This window comes from Mixophyes fleayi, chromosome 6 (assembly GCF_038048845.1).
Source record: "Mixophyes fleayi isolate aMixFle1 chromosome 6, aMixFle1.hap1, whole genome shotgun sequence".
Lineage (NCBI taxonomy): Eukaryota > Metazoa > Chordata > Amphibia > Anura > Limnodynastidae > Mixophyes > Mixophyes fleayi.
Genome location: NC_134407.1, coordinates 223,622,237 through 223,648,260, shown reverse-complemented (window position 1 = coordinate 223,648,260; position 26,024 = coordinate 223,622,237). Strand labels below are relative to the sequence as shown.

The window sequence follows — 26,024 nt, the reverse complement described above, 5'->3', positions numbered from 1 at the left end:
TCCCCCCCTAGTGCACCAGATCCCCCTAACCCCAATGTCTGACCCCTGTGTTGGATGCAGACGGCCCCCTCACCCTCAGGACCAGCAACAACTGATAACACTGTGGGAGAACTACAACTCCCAGCAGCTGTGGTGAGGATGTATACAGTGTTATTACTACTGCCCGTGTATGACCTATGGGGGTACAGAGGGATCTCTATCATTATGTATCTATGTAGTTACTTCCCCCATCACAGCCTCTCACCCGGAAGATGTAATACATCCGGTCTGTGCGTTCCACTCGGCTTCCGGTCTGTGCGGTCCACTCGGCTTCCTGTCTGTGCGTTCCACCCGGCTTCCTGTCTGTGCGTTCCACCCGGCTTCCGGTCTGTGCGTTCCACTCGGCTTCCGGTCTGTGCGTTCCATCTGGCTGCCAGTTATTGTTTATGTTCGATATCTACTTCCGGGTGACCCTGAATAGGAAGAAGCAGAGAGGAGACATTGTTGTGTCTTTCAGCAGGTAATAATATTATTAATATTATAATGCGATGAGAGCAGTGTCTGGTGTCTGATTATTATTATTATTATTATAGTACAGGTGGAGCAGTCTCTGGTGTCCTTTTATTATAGTACAGGTGGAGTAGGCTCTGGTGTCTGATTATTATTATAGTACAGGTGGAGCAGTCTCTGGTGTCCTGTTATTATAGTACAGGTGGAGCAGTCTCTGGTGTCCTTTTATTATAGTACAGGTGGAGCAGACTCTGGTGTCCTGTTATTACAGTACAGGTGGAGCAGTCTCTGGTGTCCTTTTATTATAGTACAAGTGGAGCAGTCTCTGGTGTCCTGTTATTATATTACAGGTGGAGTAGGTTCTGGTGTCCTGTTATTATAGTACAGGTGGAGCAGTCTCTGGTGTCCTGTTATTATAGTACAGGTGGAGTAGGCTCTGGTGTCTGATTATTATTATAGTACAGGTGGAGCAGTCTCTGGTGTCCTGTTATTATAGTACAGGTGGAGCAGTCTCTGGTGTCCTTTTATTATAGTACAGGTGGAGCAGACTCTGGTGTCCTGTTATTACAGTACAGGTGGAGCTGTCTCTGGTGTCCTTTTATTATAGTACAGGTGGAGCAGTCTCTGGTGTCCTGTTATTATATTACAGGTGGAGTAGGTTCTGGTGTCCTGTTATTATAGTACAGGTGGAGCAGTCTCTGGTGTCCTGTTATTATAGTACAGGTGGAGCAGACTCTGGTGTCCTGTTATTATAGTACAGGTGGATCAGACTCTGGTGTCCTGTTATTATAGTACAGGTGGAGCAGTCTCTGGTGTCCTGTTATTATAGTACAGGTGGAGCAGGCTCTGGTGTCCTGTTGTTATAGTACAGGTGGAGCAGGCTCTGGTGTCCTGTTATTATAGTACAGGTGGATCAGACTCTGGTGTCCTGTTATTATAGTACAGGTGGAGAAGGCTCTGGTGTCCTGTTATTATAGTACAGGTGGAGCAGGCTCTGGTGTCCTGTTATTATAGTACAGGTGGAGCAGGCTCTGGTGTCCTGTTATTATAGTACAGGTGGAGCAGTCTCTGGTGTCCTGTTATTATAATGTTATATATAAATTGCAGCCAAATAAGATTGTTTTTGCTTTTCCAAACATAATATAACTGTCCTGAAATTTCTACAGAGTGTTATCTGTTCGAAAACCTACCTCATTTATCTGATGCAGATGACAAGATCTTCGTGTGTGGCAGATAGCTTAACCTATTGCTGCTGCTAGTGTCACTGATATCCTTAATATACTCTTTTATTCCTCTCTAAATTTCTGCACAGCTCTGTAACCACACTAAACACAAAGTTTTGTAGTGACCTTAGAATGTTTCCTCCTTTTCAAAGCTGATTCTTCCTGTGATCCTCTCCTTTCACCTGCATATAGGAAGTTGTTAGGAGAGGGGTGGTATTTGTATGATAGAAACTTCTTGTATATTATGCACAAATGACAGTCCCGTATAGGTGCATTTTAATTTAGCTTTTATTTGATGTCTCCCTCAGTACACAGGATAACACAGTGGTGAAGAAGATATCTGGTGATAGTGAGACACCCAGCAGCCTTCCCTGTGTGTCAGGAGGATTGAGCAGGACCCAGAGCCCCATCACGGTGCCTCCATCCTCACTCACTGATACATGACAGAGACAATGACCAGAAGATCCTGGAACTGACCAACAAGATCATTCAGCTGCTGACTGGAGAGGTGACTGCTGGGAATGGGACATTATACAGTAACACCAGGAGATGTGTCTGGGTGATAACTGTATCATTGTGTGTGTCAGGGTCCTATAAGGTGGATGATGTCACTGTCTATTTCTCCATGTAGGAGGGGGAGTTTAGAGGTCGTTGTAAGGACATAATAATGGAGAAACACTGGTACTTCATATCACTGGGTAAGTGGAGACTTTCATTTATTGTAAAGGGTAGAGCAGTTTTAAGGGCCATCTATATACACAGTATCTGGTCATCACATATAAACAATGTATTTAGCCACTGTGTTTCTCCTACAGATGGATCCTGTAACAGAAATATCCCAGAGAGATGTCCCCGTCCTCTTTATTCACAGGATTGTACAGAGGAAAATCACAGTGTCCCACAGGAGTATCAGGTAGATGGAATTTAGGCTCAACCAATCCTAATATACTAATGTGACTTTTCACCATATGATCTGTAGAGCCACTGCGTGTGTCTTGTACCTTGATATTCTTCTGTTTACTCTCAATGAAATCCAACATTAGGGTGAATATCTGACTGATATTAAGGTAGAAGATACAGAGGGAGAAGAAGAGACGTATGTGAGGGGTGATCAGCAGTGTAAGGTGGAGGAAATCCCTACAGATATCAGCCCAGGTCAGTAATAAACACTTATTACAGAAAAGAGTCATATATTCTCCTTGTTCAGTCACTACAACAATCTCTTATTCTACACCGTCCTCTGTCAGTACAAACTAATGAGGAAACATATCTGCCCAGTGGGGGAGTCAGGAGCCATCAGCCCTTATTAGACTCCCGCTCTCCTCCTCACATCATATCATTGTGCTACCAGCCTAGAGATCTGACCAGTCTCCTCCCCACACTCTCTAGTGATTCTCATACAACAGGAGCCATCAGCCCCTATTAGACTCCTGCTCTCCTCCTCACATCATATCATTGTGTTACCAGCCCAGAGATCTGACCAGTCTCCTCCTCACACTCTCTGGTGATTCTCATACATCAGGAGCCATCAGCCCCTATTAGACTCCTGCTCTCCTCCTCGCATCATATCATTGTGCTACCAGCCCAGAGATCTGACCAGTCTCCTCCCCACACTCTGGTGATTCTCATACGTCAGGAGCCATCAGCCCCTATTAGACTCCTGCTCTCCTCCTCACATCATATCATTGTGCTACCAGCCCAGAGATCTGACCAGTCTCCTCCCCACACTCTGGTGATTCTCATACGTCAGGAGCCATCAGCCCCTATTAGACTCCTGCTCTCCTCCTCACATCATATCATTGTGCTACCAGCCCAGAGATCTGACCAGTCTCCTCCCCACACTCTGGTGATTCTCATACGTCAGGAGCCATCAGTCCCTATTAGACTCCTGCTCTCCTCCTCACATCATATCATTGTGCTACCAGCCCAGAGATCTGACCAGTCTCCTCCCCACACTCTGGTGATTCTCATACGTCAGGAGCCATCAGCCCCTATTAGACTCCTGTTCTCCTCCTCACACCATATCATTGTGCTACCAGCCCAGAGATCTGACCAGTCTCCTCCCCACACTCTCTGGTGATTCTCATACATCAGGAGCCATCAGCCCCTATTAGACTCCTGCTCTCCTCCTCACATCATATCATTGTGCTACCAGCCCAGAGATCTGACCAGTCTCCTCCTCACTCTCTGGTGATTCTCATACATCAGGAGCCATCAGCCCCTATTAGACTCCTGCTCTCCTCCTCACATCATATCATTGTGCTACCAGCTCAGAGATCTGACCAGTCTCCTCCTCACACTCTGGTGATTCTCACACATCACTACAAGGAACAACCCAAACATCACAGACATCACATAGGCCCTGCCCACCATAAAGTTGCAGCTTTTGCAGGTGACCTTCTTTTATCTAATACTTTGCCAGCCATCTCTATCTCCAATCTCATTATAGGCTTTTCAAAAACTAAATTTTAAATCTTAATCTCAAGCTTTCAACATTACTCGTTTCGCTTTTCGAGTTTCTTTTGTGTCCTCCTCTTTTTACTTCATTTGGTCCAGACAGTCCGTGATATCCTTGTGCACACAGATATCATGTGACCTGTCCCATCTTTATACTGTAAGCTACCTACTTATAGTGAGGCAGATCCTCTTACACAGCATCTGCCCAGAATCACTTGATAGGTGTAATGTGATTAAAATTAAAGCTCTTCCACATCCTCTTTGCATTTTCCAGATGGTTCATATCTGATTCCACCTTTGAAGACCCAGAATGTTAGAGCCTAAACTCACAGTGTGTACCCCAGGTCTTCTGGGTCAAGTCCCGCAGACAGAAAACAGAGAAAGATACAACAATATCTTTATTAGAGATTTTCCTAGTACAATATCTCTAACTCAGCAAGAGGATACAAATATTTGAACATAAACCAGACCAACAGGTCCCAATAAACACTGGTTTACCCCTAGACTCCAATAAATTCCCCCCCACTGTCCATGATTAATGCCCAACCAATCCGGATGCGATATAATTGTGTAGGACCACAGGAGTCTGATGCAGAGCAAACAAGTATGTAGTTCCACGATTATAGAATAAGCCAAGCAGAGCAAACAAGGCAGCAATTCCAAGAAAAGCTGATAATCCAATAGCCACAAAACTCTCAGACTTTCGTTCTCAACACTCCACAGCGACTGCGCTGACTAAGGTTGTCAATGATTTGATCACTGCTAAAACTAGAGGCCATTACTCAAGTCTCTTGGATCTCTCTGCTGCATTCGACACTGTTGACCACTCTCTTCTCATGCAAACGCTACAGTCCCTAGGTCTTCAAGGCACTGTCCTGGTTCTCATCCTACCTATCTAATCACTCTTTCAGTGTTAATTTCTCTGGATCCACCTCTGCTCCGCTTCCTTTATCAGTTGGAGACCGCAAGGCTCAGTCCTAGGTCCTCTGCTATTCTCTATCTACACCACTTCTCTTGGATAACTAATAAGCTCCTTTAGATTTCAGTATCATCTCTATGCGGATGATACACAGATCTATCTATTCTCTCCTGATTTCTTGCCATCTGTGTAGTCTCGCGTTACTGACTGTCTTTTTGCCATTTCATCTTGGATGTCCTTTTGCCAACTCAAACTCAATTTTTCAAAAACCGAGTTAATAATATTCCCACCCCTAAAACAGAAGCTTCCTGCCTGACATTTCTATTTCTGTTGACAACATGACCATAAATCCCATCTCACATGCTCGCTGCCTAAGTGTGATCCTAGGCAGTAAGCTAGGTGTGACTCAGCACTATCCTTTGTTCCCCACATCCACTCTATATTTAAATCATGTTATACGCACATATCTGACACAAGACTCTAAAAAAAACTTTCATTCATGCACTCATCATCTCCCTCATTGACTATAATTCCCTCCTTACTGGTCATTCCCAAATCAGACACTCACCTCTACCATCTCTTTTGCATGCAGCAGCTAGATTGATTTTCCTTGCAAATCGTTATTCCTCTGCTGAGCTACTCAGTCAGTCTCAACATTGGTTGCCTGTTTTTTACCTAATAAAAATAATATACTTCTAACGCCCATTAGGAAGGGGAAAGTCTTCCTGTACCTGCGCAGAAGATTTCGGAGTGTTGTTAACGTACAATTGGCCAAGGGTAGAAACTCCCATATCCTGCCAGTCACAGAAACACCTCGGCTTGCGCAACTCAGCAAAAGCAGAGTTATCCCAGTTTGATACATCAGGGACCACACCTGTGCTATCCAGTGCCACCTGCTTAATATTCCATATCAATACCGCCTGCCGTAACAGTGCAGGAGTAGATCTAGAAACCCTGGTGCATAACAAGACCTGGAGGTGCGAGCGTGAAAACCCCACCCGCTTCCCCAGGAATCCACACAATACAGCTGCTGGGGAATCCCCAATCGACTCCTGCAAGTACGCAAACTGCATAGCAATATAGTAAGCTCTCAAATTTGGAAGGATAAGGTGTCCGGAAGCACAGGACTGATATAATGTTTGATACGTGCTTTTCACTCCCCCCAGACCAGAGAGGACAGATGCTTGTTTATTATGGAAAACAGACAACCCGGGAGATAAAGAGGAGCATGATGCAGGGGGTACAAAATTTGGGTTCTAACACCATCTTTATCAAATTAAACCTACCTGACACGGACAGAGGCAGAGGAGACTTTGGCCTCAAGGTAAATGATAAACAGGTCAAAATTAAGAGCAATAAAGTCATGAACTGAGTTTGTGATCCATATCCATAGATACTTAAACGTAAGCGTCCACTGCAATGTGTGGTGTGCTCCACTAATAGGAAGCTCCTCCCCCCCACTCCCTATGGCTAACAAGGCTGGGGAGAGAGGACATGGGAGGGAGCGGTAACATGACCATTAATACTAATGCAAGTAGCATGGGCGGGGTATAACATTTGTACTCAGGCTATAAACTTGGGGCCAAACCTGAATCTCCTCATCACTCCCAGAGAAGGCCACACTCCAATGAGTCAAAGGCCTGGGCCACATCCAAGGACACAACCACTGCCTTATCCCCAGGGACCCTCGGCATCTGAAGGTGGGTAAACAACTGTCTCAGATTAATCGACATGGACTTCCCTGGCATGAATCCAGTCTGGTCTGGGTGGATTATCCGGTGTTGAGGCTTCTAGCCAACAACTTAGCGAGGATTTTAATGTCTGTGGTCAGAAGGGAAATGAGTTGATGGGGCTCTGGAAGCAGAGGGTCTTTTCCTGGTTTGGGGATGACCACTATCAAAGCTTCTGAGATGAACATTGGTAAATAATTGCTGTAATAATCACGAAAAAACAACGTCTGCAATTTGCTCACTGTGGAAGTAAGTTAAACACCAGGGGGTAAATGTATGATAGTCCGATTTTTTTTCAACTCACCGGAAATCGGCGACTTTGCAGTGAAATTTTAAAGCGGTGATGGCTTGTAAAGGCAAACTTGCCTTCACAAGCCATCGCCGCTTTAAATTTTACCTGCAAAGTCGCCGATTTCCGGCGAGTTTAAAAAATCGCACTATCATACATTTACCCCCAGCAGTCTAAAATGGCAGAGATAGTATTATTATGCAATTCTGACCGAGCCAGGTAGACCATAAGGCTACCGCTCTTATCGCCCTGAGCATACATAGCATGCCTGGAGAAAAGGAGCCTACAATTCAATTTTTCCAGCAAATGATCTATCCATGCATTTTGAGAATGGAGCCACCGCGGTCAGTCAGATGAGGAGTGAGTGGAGAGGTATGTTCCAGATCCTGACACTCCTGCTCAAGTCTAGACTCCCCTTCCATGGAAAACGTCTCACCACTCTATTAATCAAAGTGCTCCTCAGGAACGCCTTAAAGGAATCCTAGAGAACCTGAGACTGGACCGTGTCCACATTTAGTGCAAAGTACCTCTCCCAGTTTGCCACTAAATCTCTCCCCATGCCCATGAGAGTGAGCCAGAACGGGTTAAGTTTCTAAAGCCGAGCCCCAGAGTGTGACGTAAGAGTAACAAAGAGCAGAAGGGGGGAATGGTTAGAAATACCCCTAGGCAAGTAAGTTACCTCCCCCACCAAAGGAGCTACACTATGTGAAACAAGAGCAAGGTCAATGCTGGAGAAAGTGTGGTGTGTCATAGAATGGCAAGAAAACTGCTCAAAGACTCGGAAAAAGAAAGGCTCCATACATCTACCAACCCCATATCTGCCAATAATTTAGCAACCTTAACACCTAAGGGCATCTCCCTCCACCTCTGTAGACCAACATCAAGTACATTATTAAAATCACCCATACACACTACCGGGGCATGCGGGGAACAGGCAATAAAGGCAGCAGCCTTCTTAAAAACATCCAAGTTAAATGGTAGAGGGGCGTAATTGGCCAATAGGTTAATGGACAAAGTATCCACCAGGGCCTGGATAAATACTTAACGACCATAGGGATCAATCTGGGTCTATTCCAGCACAAAACGTAGTTGTATTCTAATTAGTACTGAGACGCCACAAGAGTTAGGGGAATGCACTGCGTGGTAAGCCCATCTGACCCAGAGCTTTTTCAAAGCCAGTACACGACTACCTACAAGATGAGTTTGAACCAGTCACGCTATGTTAGGGTTATATTTTTCAACCTGAGCCAAAGCCCTATTAACTTTATTATTGAGGCCCCTCATGTGACAAGAAAGTAGGCAGAGCCCCCCAGCACCACCCCTTTTGGAAGCCATCAGACAAGACATAGATTTGGTCCCCATAATCAGACCCTCCACCCCACCCATACAGGCAAGCACACCAAGCAGAAAACAACAGATATGAAGTGAACAGGGCCCAATACAGACCCCAACAGAGTCCACGAATGTGCAAATACATGCACAGCTTAGCAGACAGAGAACCAGAGATTACAAAAAGCTATTATTAGCCGCCATTCCCTCTTCTCTGTCCAGAAGTAGAGATAAGTTTACATCTGTAGCATCACAGAACATGGAAATGAACAAAAATAAAATAAAACTTGAACAACTAATAAACCCTAGAATTCACCATGGTGAGTGGATGTGTGAAAACTGAATGACATTGTAACTTCTAAGAAACCCCCCCCCTGCCGTATATATAGACAAAACACTAGTATACCTATAACCCTAACAATCCCAACAGAGGGATACCTACCACTAGCTTGCAAGAAAGAAATCTCCAGAAATGTAGCATTTACACATTGCATACTTGACAAGAGTTAGCATTCAGATTGATAGAGCCTATTAAAGATAAACAGTATGATAATACAATAACAAAAGGATCTCTATCCCGCTTGTGCCCCAGCCCTGGGTCCGCCGTCCCGCCAGAGTCCAAGGCCTCCTTAGGTGTAGAGAAAAAGATTGAACAGCCATCCGCTATTACTCGAAGTCATACTGGAAACAAAATTTTATAGGGGAGTTGCAAGTTCCGAGTTTCTGCTTTATTTGAGTAAATTGGGCCCTGCTCTTCTGGACCTCGATAGCAAAGTCAGGGAAGACTAATATTATATGATTGTCATACTTGAGGGGCTCTTGAGTTCTAGCCAGTTGAAGAACAGTGTCACGGTCCCTATAGTGACGCAGCTTCGCTATATAAGTACGAGCCGAGGCTCTTGGCTGAGGTAGAAGGTGATGGGCCCTTTCGGCAGCAAAGTTTGAGGTGAAGGCCTGTTTCCCAAACACCTGTGTAAGCCAAGTCTCCAAGAAAGATTCAGGGTTAGAGCCTTACGGCCGTTCTGGCAGGCCCACAAAGCGAAGTTTGTTACTTCTGAGCCATATTGATTTGTGTTGGTAAGTCTGTGTGTCCTTTCATTGGGGCGATAACATCCTCCAGTGAAGATATACGATGTTCATTCTCACCATTTCACTCCCACATTTCCTGCAGATCCTGACGTATAAGGGAGAGATCAGACTGAACATCTCCAATCCGGTCCATCACCCGTTTCTTAGAGGAAGTGATAGCTAGGAGAACCTGTTGAATGGAATTAGAATCCTCCGTGGCCACAGTAGCTCTTTCCGCAGACGCTGTGGATGGTCTAGTAGAGCCTTGAGCGTCATATGAGTTAAGAACAGAAGAGATATGGACATATTTTTCCAGCTTTGCAGCTGCAGAGGCTCTATTAGTTTTACCCCTGACTGAATGTAGCCTCAAATGGAACGGTAAAACACACATCAATAGGGAGGTAGACACACAGATCTCTCACCGGCACCTTGGCCACTCTCAGAGTATGGAAGGAAAGTCATTGCAGAAGGAGAACTGTTATAGAGTCAGAAGCAATATCCCTTAGCCCCACCAGATGGCAGCACTCACACTTATAAAATTGATGTGCACTTAAAATGATAGGAAAATTGCAGGCCCAGAGTCACAGAATAGGAGCAGGAGGGTCGGATGGTGGAAATCTCTGAGACAGCTCTGCTTACCTGGACCCTGTGACACAGACAGTCTGCAAGACCAGTGGTGTTTTTCAATCAAGTGCAGCAAAATGGCCAACCCCTTGGCACCTCTCCAGCTGGCTCCATCCCAGAGTGATATGTGAGTGGTTAAAGCAGAGAGGGGGCAGCGCTGGATCTCAGGTCCCCAATAACTGCCAGAGACCAATGACCTCTGCAATGACAGGACTCACAAGCAGGGAATGTGCCATCTCCGACGAGGTTAACAGGGCAATGGCGACCATGAGATCAGAAGCAATGCAGCCAGCAGAAAGAAATCCAGGCGGCAGACAGAAATCCCGGGTGGCATCGCTCCAGAGCCCTAGCAGGAAATCTCCCAAGCCAGTAGCACCCGTTTCAGGGATCAGCAATGTGTAGAATACAGATTTGGATCAGGATATAGATAGGAGAGTAGAAGCTATGCTACCTACTCCATGCCCTGTCATGCCATGCCCCCACCCTTTACACAGTTCACACAAAACAACAACCCTCTGACCCCCTGATCACCATTGCTCTGTGACTGGTTCATACAGCCCACTAAACACTTTTTACCTTTGCATTCTGGTTGGACCAATATGCAATATGTAGCACTTAACCTCTTTGATAACCATTTATCAAAGTCCCATTATCCTATAGATTGTAAGCTTGCGAGCAGGGTTCTCTTTCCCCTCTATCTGTATTACCCAGTATTGTTTTATTATTGTGTTTGTTCCCAATTGTAAAGCACTACAGAATTTTTTAACTCAGTCCGAGGTGAAAGCAATGGGATCTTGATGCAATTAATCCCTTGGTGATGGTGGGTGATGACCAGTCATTCCCTGTTTTAACCCCTTTTAGTCATTTGTGATGTCAGAAGCGCTCCAGCTGCTCCCAGCTTCCTGTCCTTAGTACATTTACAGGAAGTGACTGGCCCACAATAAAACTTCACATCTGGCCCTGTTAAAGAACAATAACTGACTGCTTAATCCTATACTCCAGGTGACTGCTGGGAAATAACAATATTGGTTACGTCCTTTCCTCTCTAGTCCCGTTGCTCATTTTAAAACGCTGGTAAAACGGGCCTTGGACAGTAAAAGCTCCACTTGTTTGAGGATATATCATCAAAGTCCGTTATCTATGGCAGGTTTTGGGATTTCTGCAGTTGATGATTTGCCAGATTGTATTAGAAAATGGTTAACAAGATTTTGGAGATACTTTTTCAGATAAATAGCCGGAGATGTTCTTAATACACAGTGCCTCCATTGGTAGTAAGGTGGAAGAGGCTGAGTACATGCTTGTATCCAGATATTTCTGTATTTCTCTGGTACTGCACTAAATATTTCCCTTTGTCCTGTTACACTGCAAAGACCCTACAATACAGTGTTTCTTGTTTATGGTAATGCTGTAAAATCAAACAGTGGGATGTAGTTAAAATGTTGACACCATAATGTCGACAAGTCATATTGTCAACACACCCAGGGCCTACTCTCACCAAGGAAAAGTGTAAATAAAACAGACACTTGTGTAAAAATTATTTTAATTAAAATAAAAACACCCCTACACTACCCTCGTTCACCCTCTTAGTTTCTTACCTAGATCCATGTTCGTCATCTTTAATAATTCCAGGGATGCTTGTCAAAATAAAAAACCCTGACACATGACGCAACACTAGCTCCTAAGAGCTCCCAGCACAAATGAGTTCTTTGCGTCTGTAGTTATATATATATATATATAACATGGGGATTACCCACGGCTTGAACTCAGGACTTGAGTCAGATGCAGGCAAATTGTGTAGTTCTGGATGGGAGCTCAACCATCCTCGTTGGCTTCTACTCAACCTCCTTTTTTTGCCAGAAGGAAACTGGAGAAACCAACATGATCATCAGCTTCAAATTCGCCCTTACCAATGGTCTTAGCATTGTCTACTGGTAATTTATAGAACTTGAAGAAGGTTATTTTCACTTAATTTTGCTCTCTTCCTAGCAAGGAAGCTGAATACTTTATTTTTCTTTTTGGATTGATTGCCGTGAGGTTTCAAAACACATATTTTGAGGTTAAATGGACACATGGGAATTTTTCTCCTCTTTTCTTAAAGCAGTAGAAATAATGTCCACCTACACTACTTACACATATTTTGACGTTTTGGAAGCTGGTGCAGATTGGACAATAGTAAGGTTTGAAGAATACTAGGTTTATGTTTAGCTTTTTAACACACCAGTTTTTCTGGTTTACCTGGAGGCAGCCTTATGTACCAGTCTGGCATACCCTACTATACGACCTACTGTACGACACTTTGGAGCACTGTGGCGCATTACAAATCTACGATAATAATAATAATACCCAGTTTCTCTGTGAGTACGAATTCACCTAGTCAAATAGACGGTAGAGTAAAACATACTTTTATTGTGTATATACACACAGATTAATGGAATTTTATGAACAGGTACCAGTGGGTTCACCTCAGCATAACCTAATGCACAACAATATCTGAAAGGAGCTTAGTCGCGTTCTCTTGGTGTGCAATCCCTATTTTACAATCTTCATTCCTCTACCAGTATCGTAGTGACCTTGTCCAATATTTTCCAGATTTTGTCAGACTCACAACATGGTGAAGTTCATTGAGCTATAAATTCCAGTCTCTAACACAATCCACGACCAGTCCAACTGGAGCTTAAACCCTCTAATCAGTACTGTCCAAACTGAAGACTCCTGCCAGTGGGGTGAAGCCCATTTTTATTCCTGGTCTTGTTCCCACAGTGGTGTTTCCTCAACAGGGCTGGTGCTATATTGTGCTGACCCGACGGATTGGCACCTACTTATTGAGACTTTCTCTGAACCTCTCGTAGATCACATAAACAGCAAGCCTGCTGCTGTTTTTGGATTTGGCAAGTCTGAATGGTCACGTGTTACACAATAGGTAGCCACTTTATCAGACAAAAGAGGATAACCACCCTGATGCCTGGGTATGTTAAGTCACCAACAGATTTAACCATTACAAAATTTTCAGGTGAATTCTTGATCTGGACCAACCGTTACTTCTGGCACACTATGGCCGCTGGTCAAGGAAATACCCACAAAGTACTGTTCCCTTTTAAAGGAAGTGGTATATCTATCGGTGCCTACAAAATCCACCTGGGTGGAATCTGTTCTCACATAGCTGGCCATAGTGACATACTGTGGGTCTAGTTGGATATAGACTGAGTCGCCATGTGTTGGCTCAGTGGAAACAGCTTGGCAGTATACAGTGTGGACTCAGGATGTCCTAGTCCTTTCACACATAAAATTATTTACTATTCACATAGGAATGATAGAAAACCATAAGCATGTAGTAGTATTTATAATTAGCCCATCCCCCAATCTCATATGGTATTGGCCAACCATTTCCTCTGTGAGGCCTTAACCATCTAATCAGCAGCATTATACACGACTTGAAAGTGTTGTTGAGTAAGGTGTACTTTGTCCTGGACCTCAGACCTCTGGAAGAGAAATATTTTACACGTCTCCTAAAGTGTGCCTTGGCATCAGATACCAATCCATTTAGCTGGGTCCTAGCCTGTACTATGCGGGTTTTATCAATTAGCCCAGGCATTGTGGCTGAAGACAGTGTGGTTTTTGCCTCAAGCCCGTGGTCTTCAATGCTGGTTGCTTTCGGCGGTAATGCAGTAGTCAGTGTGAATGTTGGTCCTCTCTCCAGATTACTATGTGTTCATTCTGCAGTTCAAACATAATATTACATTTAAATCATCGTGGTTGGGAAACAATGAATTATTTTCTGTGTCTGGGTGTAGTCTGAGGCATTTTTGCCATGAGTGTGCCGTGAGAGAAAGAAGGGGCATTCACCCACTGTATGCCTTGGACTGTACGAGAAGTAACTGGGTACCATCCGGGCTCAGATATGTGTGTGGGAGAAAATCAGGGTGATATTAGCTGTTACCCCATAAAGAGGTCAGTGCTTCTTTCTCAGATTATGATTTGTTCCATTTAGAGAATCGGTGGTTATATCCTCTAAAGCCCTTAGTCTAATCTACCTTGCACTTTCAGTGACCTTCCTGCAATATTGCTTTTTATCCCTTGTGGAAAACTCCTGTGATCGTAGGCTGGGCTTTCTTGGAGGCCATTAAGACAAGTGGGAAAGGTCACAACCTTATCATAAGGATCCTTACCCTCTGTTCACACCCTCATTGTGAGTATGAGTATATGACAGCCTTTCAGAGAAAGTTCCCATCCACAATGTTTCCAGACAGGGTTGGCCACAGTTTCACTTGATCTTTATCATGGTTGAAGTGTGTTATAGACCTTTACATGATGACCAGAATCAGTGGTTCCACTTACAGATGTTTTTCCTGGTTTCCATCAGTGTTTCTACATTCAGGTTATTTCCTCCTGTTTTCCCAGGTTTATCTCAGTTTTTCAAGAATAAACATCAAGACCAGGAAATCTGGTATCTGAAAGAGGAAACACTGATCAGTATATTATATCCTTCATAGAGGACTCCAAACAAAGATGAAACAGGCTGTTTGTAATTTGATATTGTGTGTAGGGACAAACTTCTGTCACACTGTAAAATAAATATTATTTTCTTTTATTTATAAAGTGCCACAAAAGGTCTGAAGCGCCTTTATAGTTGTATAAGAGGTGCCTCCTTATATACTTAGTAATTGTAGCATAAGGATTCATTCCTACCTTCCCTATCAAGCTATGGGTTGGTTAGATAAATGTACACATCATCTGATAATCACTAAAAAAATGATCTATTCTGTAACTGTGTTTCCTACAGATGGATCCAGTAACAGAAATACCCCAGAGAGATGTCCCCGTCCTCTTTATTCACAGGATTGTACAGAGGAAAGTCACAGTGTCCTACAGGAGTATCAGGTAGATGGGATTTAGGGTCTCAACAAATACCAAAGTGACTTTTCACTATATGATATGTAGAGCAGCATTATGTGTTTTATACAATAATTATTGAAATCAGACATTGTTAACTTTTTAATTTATTGTTTTATGGGTTATTTAGAATGAAGATCTGCGTGGTATTAAGGTAAAAAATATAGAGGGAGAAGAAGAGACGTATGTGAGGGGTGATCAGCAGTGTAAGGAGGAGGAAATCCCTACAGATATCAGCACAGGTCAGTAATAACCACTTATTACAGAAAAGAGTCACATATTCTCCTTGTTCAGTCACTACAACAATCTATTATTCTACACCCTCCTCTGCCCAGTGGGGGAGTTAGGAGCCATCAGCCCCTATTAGACTCCTGCTCTCCTCACATTATATCATTGTGCTACCAGCCCAGAGATCTGACCAGTCTCCTCCCCACACTCTCTGGTGATTCTCATACATCAGGAGCCATCAGCCCCTATTAGTCTCCTGCTCTCCTCCTCACATCATATCATTGTACTACCAGCCCAGAGATCTGACCAGTCTCCTCCCCACACTCTCTGGTGATTCTCATACATCAGGAGCCATCAGCCCCTATTAGACTCCTGCTCTCCTCCTCACATCATATCATTGTGCTACCAGCCCAGAGATCTGACCAGTCTCCTCCCCACACTCTCTGGTGATTCTCATACAACAGGAGCCATCTGCCCCTATTAGACTGCTGCTCTCCTCACATCATATCATTGTGCTACCAGCCCAGAGATCTGACCAGTCTCCTCCCCACACTCTCTGGTGATTCTCATACATCAGGAGCCATCAGCCCCTATTAGTCTCCTGCTCTCCTCCTCACATCATATCATTGTACTACCAGCCCAGAGATCTGACCAGTCTCCTCCCCACACTCTCTGGTGATTCTCATACATCAGGAGCCATCAGCCCCTATTAGACTCCTGCTCTCCTCCTCACATCATATCATTGTGCTACCAGCCCAGAGATCTGACCAGTCTCCTCCCCACACTCTGGTGATTCTCATACATCAGGAGCCATCTGCCCCTATTAGACTGCTGCTCTCCTCACATCATATCATTGTGCTACCAGCCCAGAGATCTGACCAGTCTCCTCCCTACACTCTGGTGATTCTAATACATCAGGAGCCATCATCCCCTATTAGACTCCTGCTCTCCTCCTCACATCATATCATTGTGCTACCAGCCCAGAGATCTGACCAGTCTCCTCCCCACACTCTGGTGATTCTCATACATCAGGAGCCATCTGCCCCTATTAGACTCCTGCTCTCCTCACATCATATCATTGTGCTACCAGCCCAGAGATCTGACCAGTCTCCTCCTCACACTCTCTGGTGATTCTCATACATCAGCCATCAGCCCCTATTAGACTCCTGCTCTCCTCCTCACACCATATCATTGTGCTACCAGCCCAGAGATCTGACCAGTCTCCTCCCTACACTCTGGTGATTCTCATACATCAGGAGCCATCATCCCCTATTAGACTCCTGCTCTCCTCCTCACACCATATCATTGTGCTACCAGCCCAGAGATCTGACCAGTCTCCTCCCCACACTCTCTGGTGATTCTCATACAACAGGAGCCATCAGCCCCTATTAGACTCCTGCTCTCCTCACATTATATCATTGTGCTACCAGCCCAGAGATCTGACCAGTCTCCTCCCCACACTCTCTGGTGATTCTCATACATCAGGAGCCATCAGCCCCTATTAGTCTCCTGCTCTCCTCCTCACATCATATCATTGTACTACCAGCCCAGAGATCTGACCAGTCTCCTCCCCACACTCTCTGGTGATTCTCATACATCAGGAGCCATCAGCCCCTATTAGACTCCTGCTCTCCTCCTCACATCATATCATTGTGCTACCAGCCCAGAGATCTGACCAGTCTCCTCCCCACACTCTGGTGATTCTCATACATCAGGAGCTATCTGCCCCTATTAGACTGCTGCTCTCCTCACATCATATCATTGTGCTACCAGCCCAGAGATCTGACCAGTCTCCTCCCTACACTCTGGTGATTCTCATACATCAGGAGCCATCATCCCCTATTAGACTCCTGCTCTCCTCCTCACATCATATCATTGTGCTACCAGCCCAGAGATCTGACCAGTCTCCTCCCCACACTCTGGTGATTCTCATACATCAGGAGCCATCTGCCCCTATTAGACTGCTGCTCTCCTCACATCATATCATTGTGCTACCAGCCCAGAGATCTGACCAGTCTCCTTCTCACACTCTCTGGTGATTCTCATACATCAGCCATCAGCCCCTATTAGACTCCTGCTCTCCTCCTCACACCATATCATTGTGCTACCAGACCGGAGATCTGACCAGTCTCCTCCCCACACTCTCTGGTGATTCTCATACATCAGGAGCCATCAGCCCCTATTAGACTCCTGCTCTCCTCCTCACATCATATCATTGTGCTACCAGCCCAGAGATCTGACCAGTCTCCTCCCCACACACTCTGGTGATTCTCATACATCAGGAGTTATCAGCCCCTATTAGACTCCTGCTCTCCTCCTCACATCATATCATTGTGCTACCAGCCCAGAGATCTGACCAGTCTTCTCCCCACACTCTCTGGTGATTCTCATACATCAGCCATCATCCCCTATTAGACTCCTGCTCTCCTCCTCACACCATATCATTGTGCTACCAGCCCAGAGATCTGACCAGTCTCCTCCCTACACTCTGGTGATTCTCATACATCAGCCATCATCCCCTATTAGACTCCTGCTCTCCTCCTCACACCATATCATTGTGCTACCAGCCCAGAGATCTGACCAGACTCCTCCCCACACTCTGGTGATTCTCATACATCAGGAGCCATCTGCCCCTATTAGACTGCTGCTCTCCTCACATCATATCATTGTGCTACCAGCCCAGAGATCTGACCAGTCTCCTCCCCACACTCTGGTGATTCTCATACATCAGGAGCCATCAGCCCCTATTAGTCTCCTGCTCTCCTCCTCACATCATATCATTGTGCTACCAGCCCAGAGATCTGACCAGTCTCCTCCCCACACTCTGGTGATTCTCATACATCAGGAGCCATCTGCCCCTATTAGACTGCTGCTCTCCTCACATCATATCATTGTGCTACCAGCCCAGAGATCTGACCAGTATCCTCCCCACACTCTCTGGTGATTCTCATACATCAGGAGTTATCAGCCCCTATTAGACTGCTGCTCTCCTCACATCATATCATTGTGCTACCAGCCCAGAGATCTGACCAGTCTCCTCCCCACACTCTGGTGATTCTCATACATCAGGAGCCATCTGCCCCTATTAGACTGCTGCTCTCCTCACACCATATCATTGTGCTACCAGCCTAGAGATCTGACCAGTCTCCTCCCCACACTCTCTGGTGATTCTCATACAACAGGAGCCATCAGCCCCTATTAGACTGCTGCTCTCCTCACATCATATCATTGTGCTACCAGCCCAGAGATCTGACCAGTATCCTCCCCACACTCTCTGGTGATTCTCATACATCAGGAGTTATCAGCCCCTATTAGACTGCTGCTCTCCTCCTCACATCATATCATTGTGCTACCAGCCCAGAGATCTGACCAGTCTCCTCCTCACACTCTCTGGTGATTCTCATACATCAGCCATCAGCCCCTATTAGACTCCTGCTCTCCTCCTCACACCATATCATTGTGCTACCAGCCCAGAGATCTGACCAGTCTCCTCCCTACACTCTGGTGATTCTCATACATCAGGAGCCATCATCCCCTATTAGACTCCTGCTCTCCTCCTCACACCATATCATTGTGCTACCAGCCCAGAGATCTGACCAGTCTCCTCCCCACACTCTCTGGTGATTCTCATACAACAGGAGCCATCAGCCCCTATTAGACTCCTGCTCTCCTCCTCACACCATATCATTGTGCTACCAGACCGGTGATCTGACCAGTCTCCTCCCCACACTCTCTGGTGATTCTAATACATCAGGAGCCATCAGCCCCTATTAGACTCCTGCTCTCCTCCTCACATCATATCATTGTGCTACCAGCCCAGAGATCTGACCAGTCTCCTCCCCACACTCTCTGGTGATTCTCAAACATCAGGACCCATCAGCCCCTATTAGACTGCTGCTTTCCTTCTCACATCATATCATTGTGCTACCAGCCCGGAGATCTGACCAGTCTCCTCCCCACACTCTCTGGTGATTCTCATACATCAGGAGCCATCAGCCCCTATTAGACTGCTGCTCTCCTCCTCACATCATATCATTGTGCTACCAGCCCAGAGATCTGACCAGTCTCCCCCTCACATACTAATGTTTCTAATACATCAGTACTTTGGACGTTGCCCTTGTGGTTCCATTACTAATCAATAGGATGAAATACTGCCATTACTCATGATCCTCCATGTGTATTAATGCTATAATGTTTGATTAGAGTTCTATATATGTGTATACTAACACTACAATACTAAAGCAAAATAGCAGCTGATTCCACTAAGAAAACACAGAACTATAACCACACACCTCTCATTACACAGTAGCTCCCTCCACTCTGTGCTTGGATACTATGTTGTTCTTCATCTTCTGATCTGTCTCTGTATCCTGCTCTGCCCTAGGCTATCTTCCACTTTTATTGTTGCTTATCTTTGCCCTGCTCCATTTTCCTTCTCTGTCCTGTCGTCATTCTGTATTGCTATTTCCTACTATATTGCTCGGTCCTGATCCTCTCCTGCCCTCACTGTACATGTCTACACTGAAGTCTTAGCCTAAATTGGTAGCCACGGTTGACCAGAGGGAGTTGGAGAGGCAACTTCTCTGTTTTCTTTGAGTCCACGTGGAGTGTTTATGTGTGAGGGTAGTGATGTTATAGGCAGTGGGATTTGATAATTTCACTGGCTTGGGAAATGTTACTGCCCACAGTCTGCATTATGGATGGAGTAGTAGGATGTGTTTAAGCCACTGGCATGTCACTGTTGCTGGATCTATGTAATGTGCTTGGTAATGCAGTTGTGTTCTATGCTAAGCCAATGGTTTATATCTTAAACCAAAGTCATGTTAGCTTTTTGTACATTTATAATTGAGATAAAGGTTTCATAGTTTGCAAATTGAAATTAAACAACTGAACATCTTGAACTCACTAATGGTACGGCAACTTGCTCCTCAGTGTACAAATAAGATGTCTATTTACGTACTTTTGTTTCCAGCAGATGGACGCAAAAGCAGGAAAATCTCGGAGGGATATCTCGTTTTGTCTCCAGATTTTAAAATAGAAGATGACACCATACAAGATTCTCCAAGAGAGAACCCTATTACCCTAAATATACATCCAGTACTTCACAGTACAGATATAATATCTGTCCCCTCTAATCATGAGGGATGTTCTCTTGATAACTCAGATATTGTCATAGATAGAACAGCTCATACAGGTAATACAGTCTTTCCCTGTTGTGAATGTGGAAAAAGTTTTATATATCAATCAGACTTTGTTAGGCATCAACAAACTCACACAGGAGAGAGACCTTTTCCATGCTCTGAGTGTGGGAAATCTTTTACACAGAAATCTGGTCTCATTAGACATCAGAGAACTCACACAGGTAATAAGCCATTTACATGTTCTGAGTGTGGCATATGTTTTATACAGAAATCAGGTCTTGTTGAACACCAGAGAACTCACACAGGGGAGAAACCATTTTCATGTTTTCAGTGTGGCAAATGTTTTACAAGGAGATCACATCTTGTTAAACATCAGAGAACTCACACAGGTGAGAAACCATTTTCTTGCTCTGAGTGTGGAAAATGTTTTACACAGAAATCAGGTCTTGTTGAACACCTGAGAACTCACACAGGGGAGAAACCATTTCCATGTTTTCAGTGTGGCAAGTGTTTTAGACGGAGATCAGAGATTGTTAAACATCAGAGAATCCACACAGGTGAGAAACCATTTCCTTGCTCTGAGTGTGGAAAATGTTTTACACAGAAATCAGGTCTTGTTGTCCACCAGAGAACTCACACAGGGGAGAAACCATTTCCATGTTTTCAGTGTGGCAAATGTTTTATACAGAAATCAAGTCTTGTTGAACACCAGAGAACTCACACAGGGGAGAAACCATTTCCATGTTTTCAGTGTGGCAAATGTTTTATACAGAGATCAGATCTTGTTAAACATCAGAAAACTCACAGAGGTGTAAAATCATTTCCATGATCTGAGTGGGAGAAATATTTGACACATATACAAAATCTTCAACATCTGAGAACTGAAGACAAGAAAAACAGTTTCCATGTTCTGGAGGGTGTTAGAAATGTTTCACTTGCTCTTTTTACACATTTGACAAAGGAGAAAGGCCATTTCCCTGACCCGATAGACATGAAACAGGGTTGCAGCAATAGTCCAGATATTGTAAAAGATGTTTATGAATGCAAATTATAAAAAATACTCAAATATTTTTCCAGAATGTATACTTATTGCACATGACTGGAGGGCAAATCAAAGCTCCAGACATACAATATATCAACATGTTATAATTTAGTTATCATCCATAGATATAGGTGGAATCTATGTTATCAACATAAGACTGGGACAGATTGCTCATGGATGGAACTAATTGCAGTTATGGCATCACTTTCCACAGTAATAACAAGACCACAATATTATACCGTGTGACAGGATGGATCACATATGCTACACTGTCTGTTGTGTTGGGGACCAGCTTGCTTTGCCACCGTCCCCTTTCTTTATCCAAAATTGTGCCCCTCTATCCACAGTAGGAGTGGATTGCTGCTACTACTAGGCTCCTTAGCCGGCACCTAGAACCGGTTCTTTCTGGGTAACTTTCGCTGCTAGTGTACCTCTCACTGGGCTCCTGGGCTGATACCTCTGATTTCTTCCTTTAGATCAGGGTTGCTGTGGATGGTTCCCCCTGGCATATCACATGGGCCAGAGTTGCAAGGTCGTTGGCAGAGCATTAGTACTGGAATGCTGGGTTCCAACCTCAGAACAGCCAGAAATTGCCACAGTTAAGTAGGTGTCAGAGCAGGATCTTGAAGCAGTAATGTTTTATTAGTCCTTATAAGAATAGTTACACACTAGTTTGTGGTACTAGCAATCTTTCAAAAGTTACAGATTAAATAATGATACTACATGGTCAAACAGTGTGCTTTTTATACAGATTTACACAGATACCCTGGCAGGAGGTACTCCAGTCTCCTGCCCCTCTAAACAATCCAAGCCGGTTCATGCAGCCTGCACATATATCAGCCTGGAGGGCTGGGAGTTATTCCTGGGAGTTATTTCTACGTAATCCAGCCACACCTCCGCTTTAGGGGTACCAGGGGCACTTTCATACTCCTGGGCAATGGGTGTGGGATAATAATAAAAATAAACAAAATAAAATTAACAGTAATAATAAACCAATAAACCATTTTGTCATTGTGCACTACAGGTCTCAGCATGCCCAGGGCATGCTGGCACTTGGGGAATCAGGAGTGCCAGCATGACCTGACACCAGGCTGGAAGCTAGAAGCTGTAGTGCACCAAGAAACATTTAAATAAAACACACACACACACATTCTAAAACGACTTTATGTAAAATAAATAAAAGCCTCTGTAATACTCACCTACATCCAGGGTCTTCTGTAGTCCATCCAAGTATCCCTGCTATTCCACACCAATAATCCAAAATATATCCAGGGACTTTGAAAAAGACTAGTTTAGCGTCGTCCTCCAGAGGACCCGTGGAAGTATTTTGTTTTTTTATCTGCCAATCCTGGATACCGTGAATCTTTTTGGGTGTGTTTTTTTCAAAGCCTCAACTGTTTTTATCAGATTTTATAAAACAACCAGTTACAATCCTGAAAATACATTCAAATTAATACAAGGATTACATATAACAAACTATAAGTAATACCACTAAACCAACCTCCCCACTCAGAAAGCCAATTAGCAGGGTTTAACCAACTGAGCCAATCAGGTCATTGGGCATCTTCTTTAACAGTTCATCCGGAGATATCAGTATAGCAACATACAGAAGTGTTCTATCTGAAATTAATGAATGGGTAGATCACCAGAAGAGAGCACCCATTCCACTTCCAGGCCACCATTTAGCAATACGAACCAACCTGCAGGTAGAGAAATAGACAGGATTATCTGTACCTTCTAGTAACACTAAATATGTATCACATAGACCTGAAGTTACTTATACTCCAAACCTTTTTTTTCTTTTCTGTCCCTGCCAGTGTCACTCATACTTTACATTCTGTCTGATGTTCACAGGTTTTTACTACTACATAAACCAAATCATGTACCACTACCCAATGTTTTTATAGTTGTCCCTTCTCCAAATACCACCAATTTTATGTTTCTGTACTTTCAGTTGTATCTTACTGAAAGTATTGTAGAAGGGGGTGAGGGTATCACAGGGCAGTCATCAATCACTGAAAAGGTGTTTGATCTCCTGTTATCATTTGGTAAACCTTTTGCAATACCTCACATAACAGGACAGAAAGTGAACAGCCACGGCATTACCAATGCAATCCAGGACATCCAAGAAAACTTATTCACGCTGACCATACACCACAATTAGCTGACTGTACATATTGTGCCAGCAACACAACCTATTACAAAAAAAAACAAATTTCCTGAGGAAGCTTCAAAGTTGGAGGTGAAAGTGTTAGAAAATTTTAAACCGGACACCAAAATGACAATAACAACATCAATATTAACTTCTTTTGCGAACGACTGTGGGTATTAATAACAAGACCCCACCCAGCACACAGACAGCCATAACTACAGAAAAAACTCATACGCAGTACCCCTAGAATACCGATCCGTTCCGAAACTCACGGACACCTGCAGTCAGCGCCCCCGTGTAGAAGGGGAGGTAGAAGGTATTATACAGCATGAGAAACCAAGCTGGCAATCCTCTAGTTTGCGGCAACTCTAAGCATGTAAGTTGCACTTCTGTTGCTTTCATGAGACCTTTACAAGTATGGACAATACACAGGGCCGGATTAACCCGAGGTCTAACTGGGCTACTTGACAGTTCTCAGCAGCATTATTGATTGATGCGGGGGCAGGAGCGCCCCTGGCCTGATCAATGCTGCTGAGCCTGTCACTGTAGTCCTTCTGCAGTTCTCAGTAATCTCCTTACTGAGGAGATCTCATGACCAGGGGCCTCCATTCCTTTAATCCGGCACTGACAATACGAGAGTGTAAAGGAATACTACCTGAGACTTTTTAACCAATGGATATCTTATACCTTTATATCATCTGACAGTAGAAAACAATCTACTTGAGAAGGCTATCAAATATATGTGGATTTAATAAGTACACTTACTGAACTTTAATATCCACCGTCTCCATACTATCTGTTAGGAACCCCTCCAGCCGGCACAACACAACCCGGAGTCTACTCTGCCAATCAGGTGTTCACTGGAGCCCCTGGTGGTGGGGACAGACTGGGCTGCACACTGACAGAGGGTCGTGAAGTGTGTACCGGCTGGGGAGAACCCAGGCAAGCGGAGTGAGGTCCACGCAGAGGTCAAGGGCCGGCAGCAGGTTGCAATTCCAGTTAACAAGCCAGGGTCAAGGGTCACAAGCAGAAAGAAGAAACTGTAAACAGGCCAGAGGTCAGGGTCACGGGATACACAAGCAAAGTCCAAATCCAAGCCAAGGGTCATACACAGGAGATCAGCAGAAGTTCAGTAGACAGGAACAAAGCAGGTCAGCAGACTGGGAAGCAGAAGCTATAACCGGCAATGAGGCAGCAGACCTCTGCCTTAAATACCAGTGGCCACCAATCAGACACAGCCCCCTGCATAATTAATGTACAGCATTAATCAGCCCGCAGGCTAGAGGATCCGGTGAGCGCATGCGCCCGGCTTCCTCTCATTGCCGGGACGCATCGCTGAAGCGTCCGACCGTTGCCCCGGCAACGGCCGGGTCATGGCCGGAAGTGACGTCCCGGTTGACATAGCGACGGCCGGGACGCAGGTGAGTGAGTCGCGGTGGCTGGGCACCGCCGCGGCTCGTAACAGTACCCCCCCTTGAGGAGGGGTCGAGGGACCCCGACATCCAGGTTTTCTTGGGAATCTCCTGAAGAACTCCTTCAACTGTTTAGGGGCATGGAGTTGTGTCCGCGGAACCCAAGACCGCTCTTCTAACCCGCGGTTCCTCCACTGCACCAGGAAGTGCACCTGCCCTTGCACTTTTTTAGAATCCAGGATCCTTTGAACCACGCATCTTAGTGGTTTGCTTGAATTTCCCCCAGGCACACTTGAAGACTGAGTTTGGCTAGGATATAGTACCGGTTCCAACAGCGAACAATGAAACGTGTTGGGGATTCTCAAGGAGCCCGGAATTTTTAGCCTAAATGCAACAGAATTCACCTGCTTGATGATGGAAAACGGCCCGATGAACTTAGGGCCCAACTTCTCTCAAGGCTGTCTAAGCCTGATATTTTTTGTAGATAACCAAACTTTCTGGCCCACCTTGAGGGAGCAGATGGTACGATGGCGGTCCGATTTTTTTTTTGCCACAAATGAGGCTTGTCTCAATGATGACTGGACCTTCCTCCAGATAGCTCTGAGATCCCTGGCAGTGGAGCGGATCTCCTGGATACCAACGGACTTGAGCGAGTATAAAGAGTGAAAACCATAATTGCAAAAAAACGGAGAGGTTTTGGTAGATGAATGACAGGAATTATTATAGGCAAATTCCACCCAGGGTAACAAGGAGGACTAGTTGTCATGGAACTCTGATGTGTAGCAACGTAAAAACTTCTCCAAGGACTGGTTAACCCTTTCAGTTTGCCCATTTGATTGAGGGTGATATGCGGATGACAAACTGACCTTGATTCTGAGAAGGGTACAGAAGAATTTCCAGAATTGTGCTTACGAACTGAGAACCCCGATCAGAGACGATGTCAGTAGGGATTCCATGGAGACGGAAAATGTGTTGAATGAATAAGACGGCCAAATCTCGAGCAGTAGGAAGTCTGGTTAACGGAATGAAAT

General features: G+C 44.7%; 1 protein-coding gene across 3 annotated transcripts; it reads left to right on the top strand.

Moving 5' to 3' along the window:
* The first annotated feature begins 449 nt into the window (after positions 1–449).
* LOC142160125 (uncharacterized) lies at positions 450–21,459 on the top strand. Of its 3 annotated transcripts, XM_075215093.1 has the most exons (6): positions 450–499; positions 2,021–2,220; positions 2,344–2,410; positions 2,528–2,625; positions 15,149–15,260; positions 20,219–21,459. In XM_075215093.1, exons 3-6 carry the CDS (start codon positions 2,380–2,382, stop codon positions 21,214–21,216), a joined length of 1,239 nt encoding a protein of 412 aa, XP_075071194.1. In that variant the 5' UTR covers positions 450–499; positions 2,021–2,220; positions 2,344–2,379; the 3' UTR covers positions 21,217–21,459. The 3 variants fall into 3 exon arrangements, with proteins under 3 accessions (XP_075071194.1, XP_075071193.1, XP_075071192.1); XM_075215092.1 differs by lacking the exons at positions 450–499; positions 2,021–2,220; positions 2,344–2,410; positions 2,528–2,625 and adding an exon at positions 14,473–15,006 and having other exon boundaries at positions 20,222–21,459; XM_075215091.1 differs by lacking the exons at positions 450–499; positions 2,021–2,220; positions 2,344–2,410; positions 2,528–2,625 and adding an exon at positions 14,473–15,006.
* The last annotated feature ends 4,565 nt before the right edge of the window (positions 21,460–26,024 follow it).

What these genes read in the sequence shown, in the direction of transcription:
- LOC142160125 (XM_075215091.1), top strand. Translation starts at nt 14,830, where the DNA reads ATGGGTTGGTTAGATAAATGTACACATCATCTGATAATCACTAAAAAA. An exon ending in GTGTCCTACAGGAGTATCAG is followed by an intron (nt 15,007 to 15,148) that starts GTAGATGGGATT and finishes TGGGTTATTTAG; the next exon opens with AATGAAGATCTGCGTGGTAT. An exon ending in CCCTACAGATATCAGCACAG is followed by an intron (nt 15,261 to 20,218) that starts GTCAGTAATAAC and finishes TTTTGTTTCCAG; the next exon opens with CAGATGGACGCAAAAGCAGG.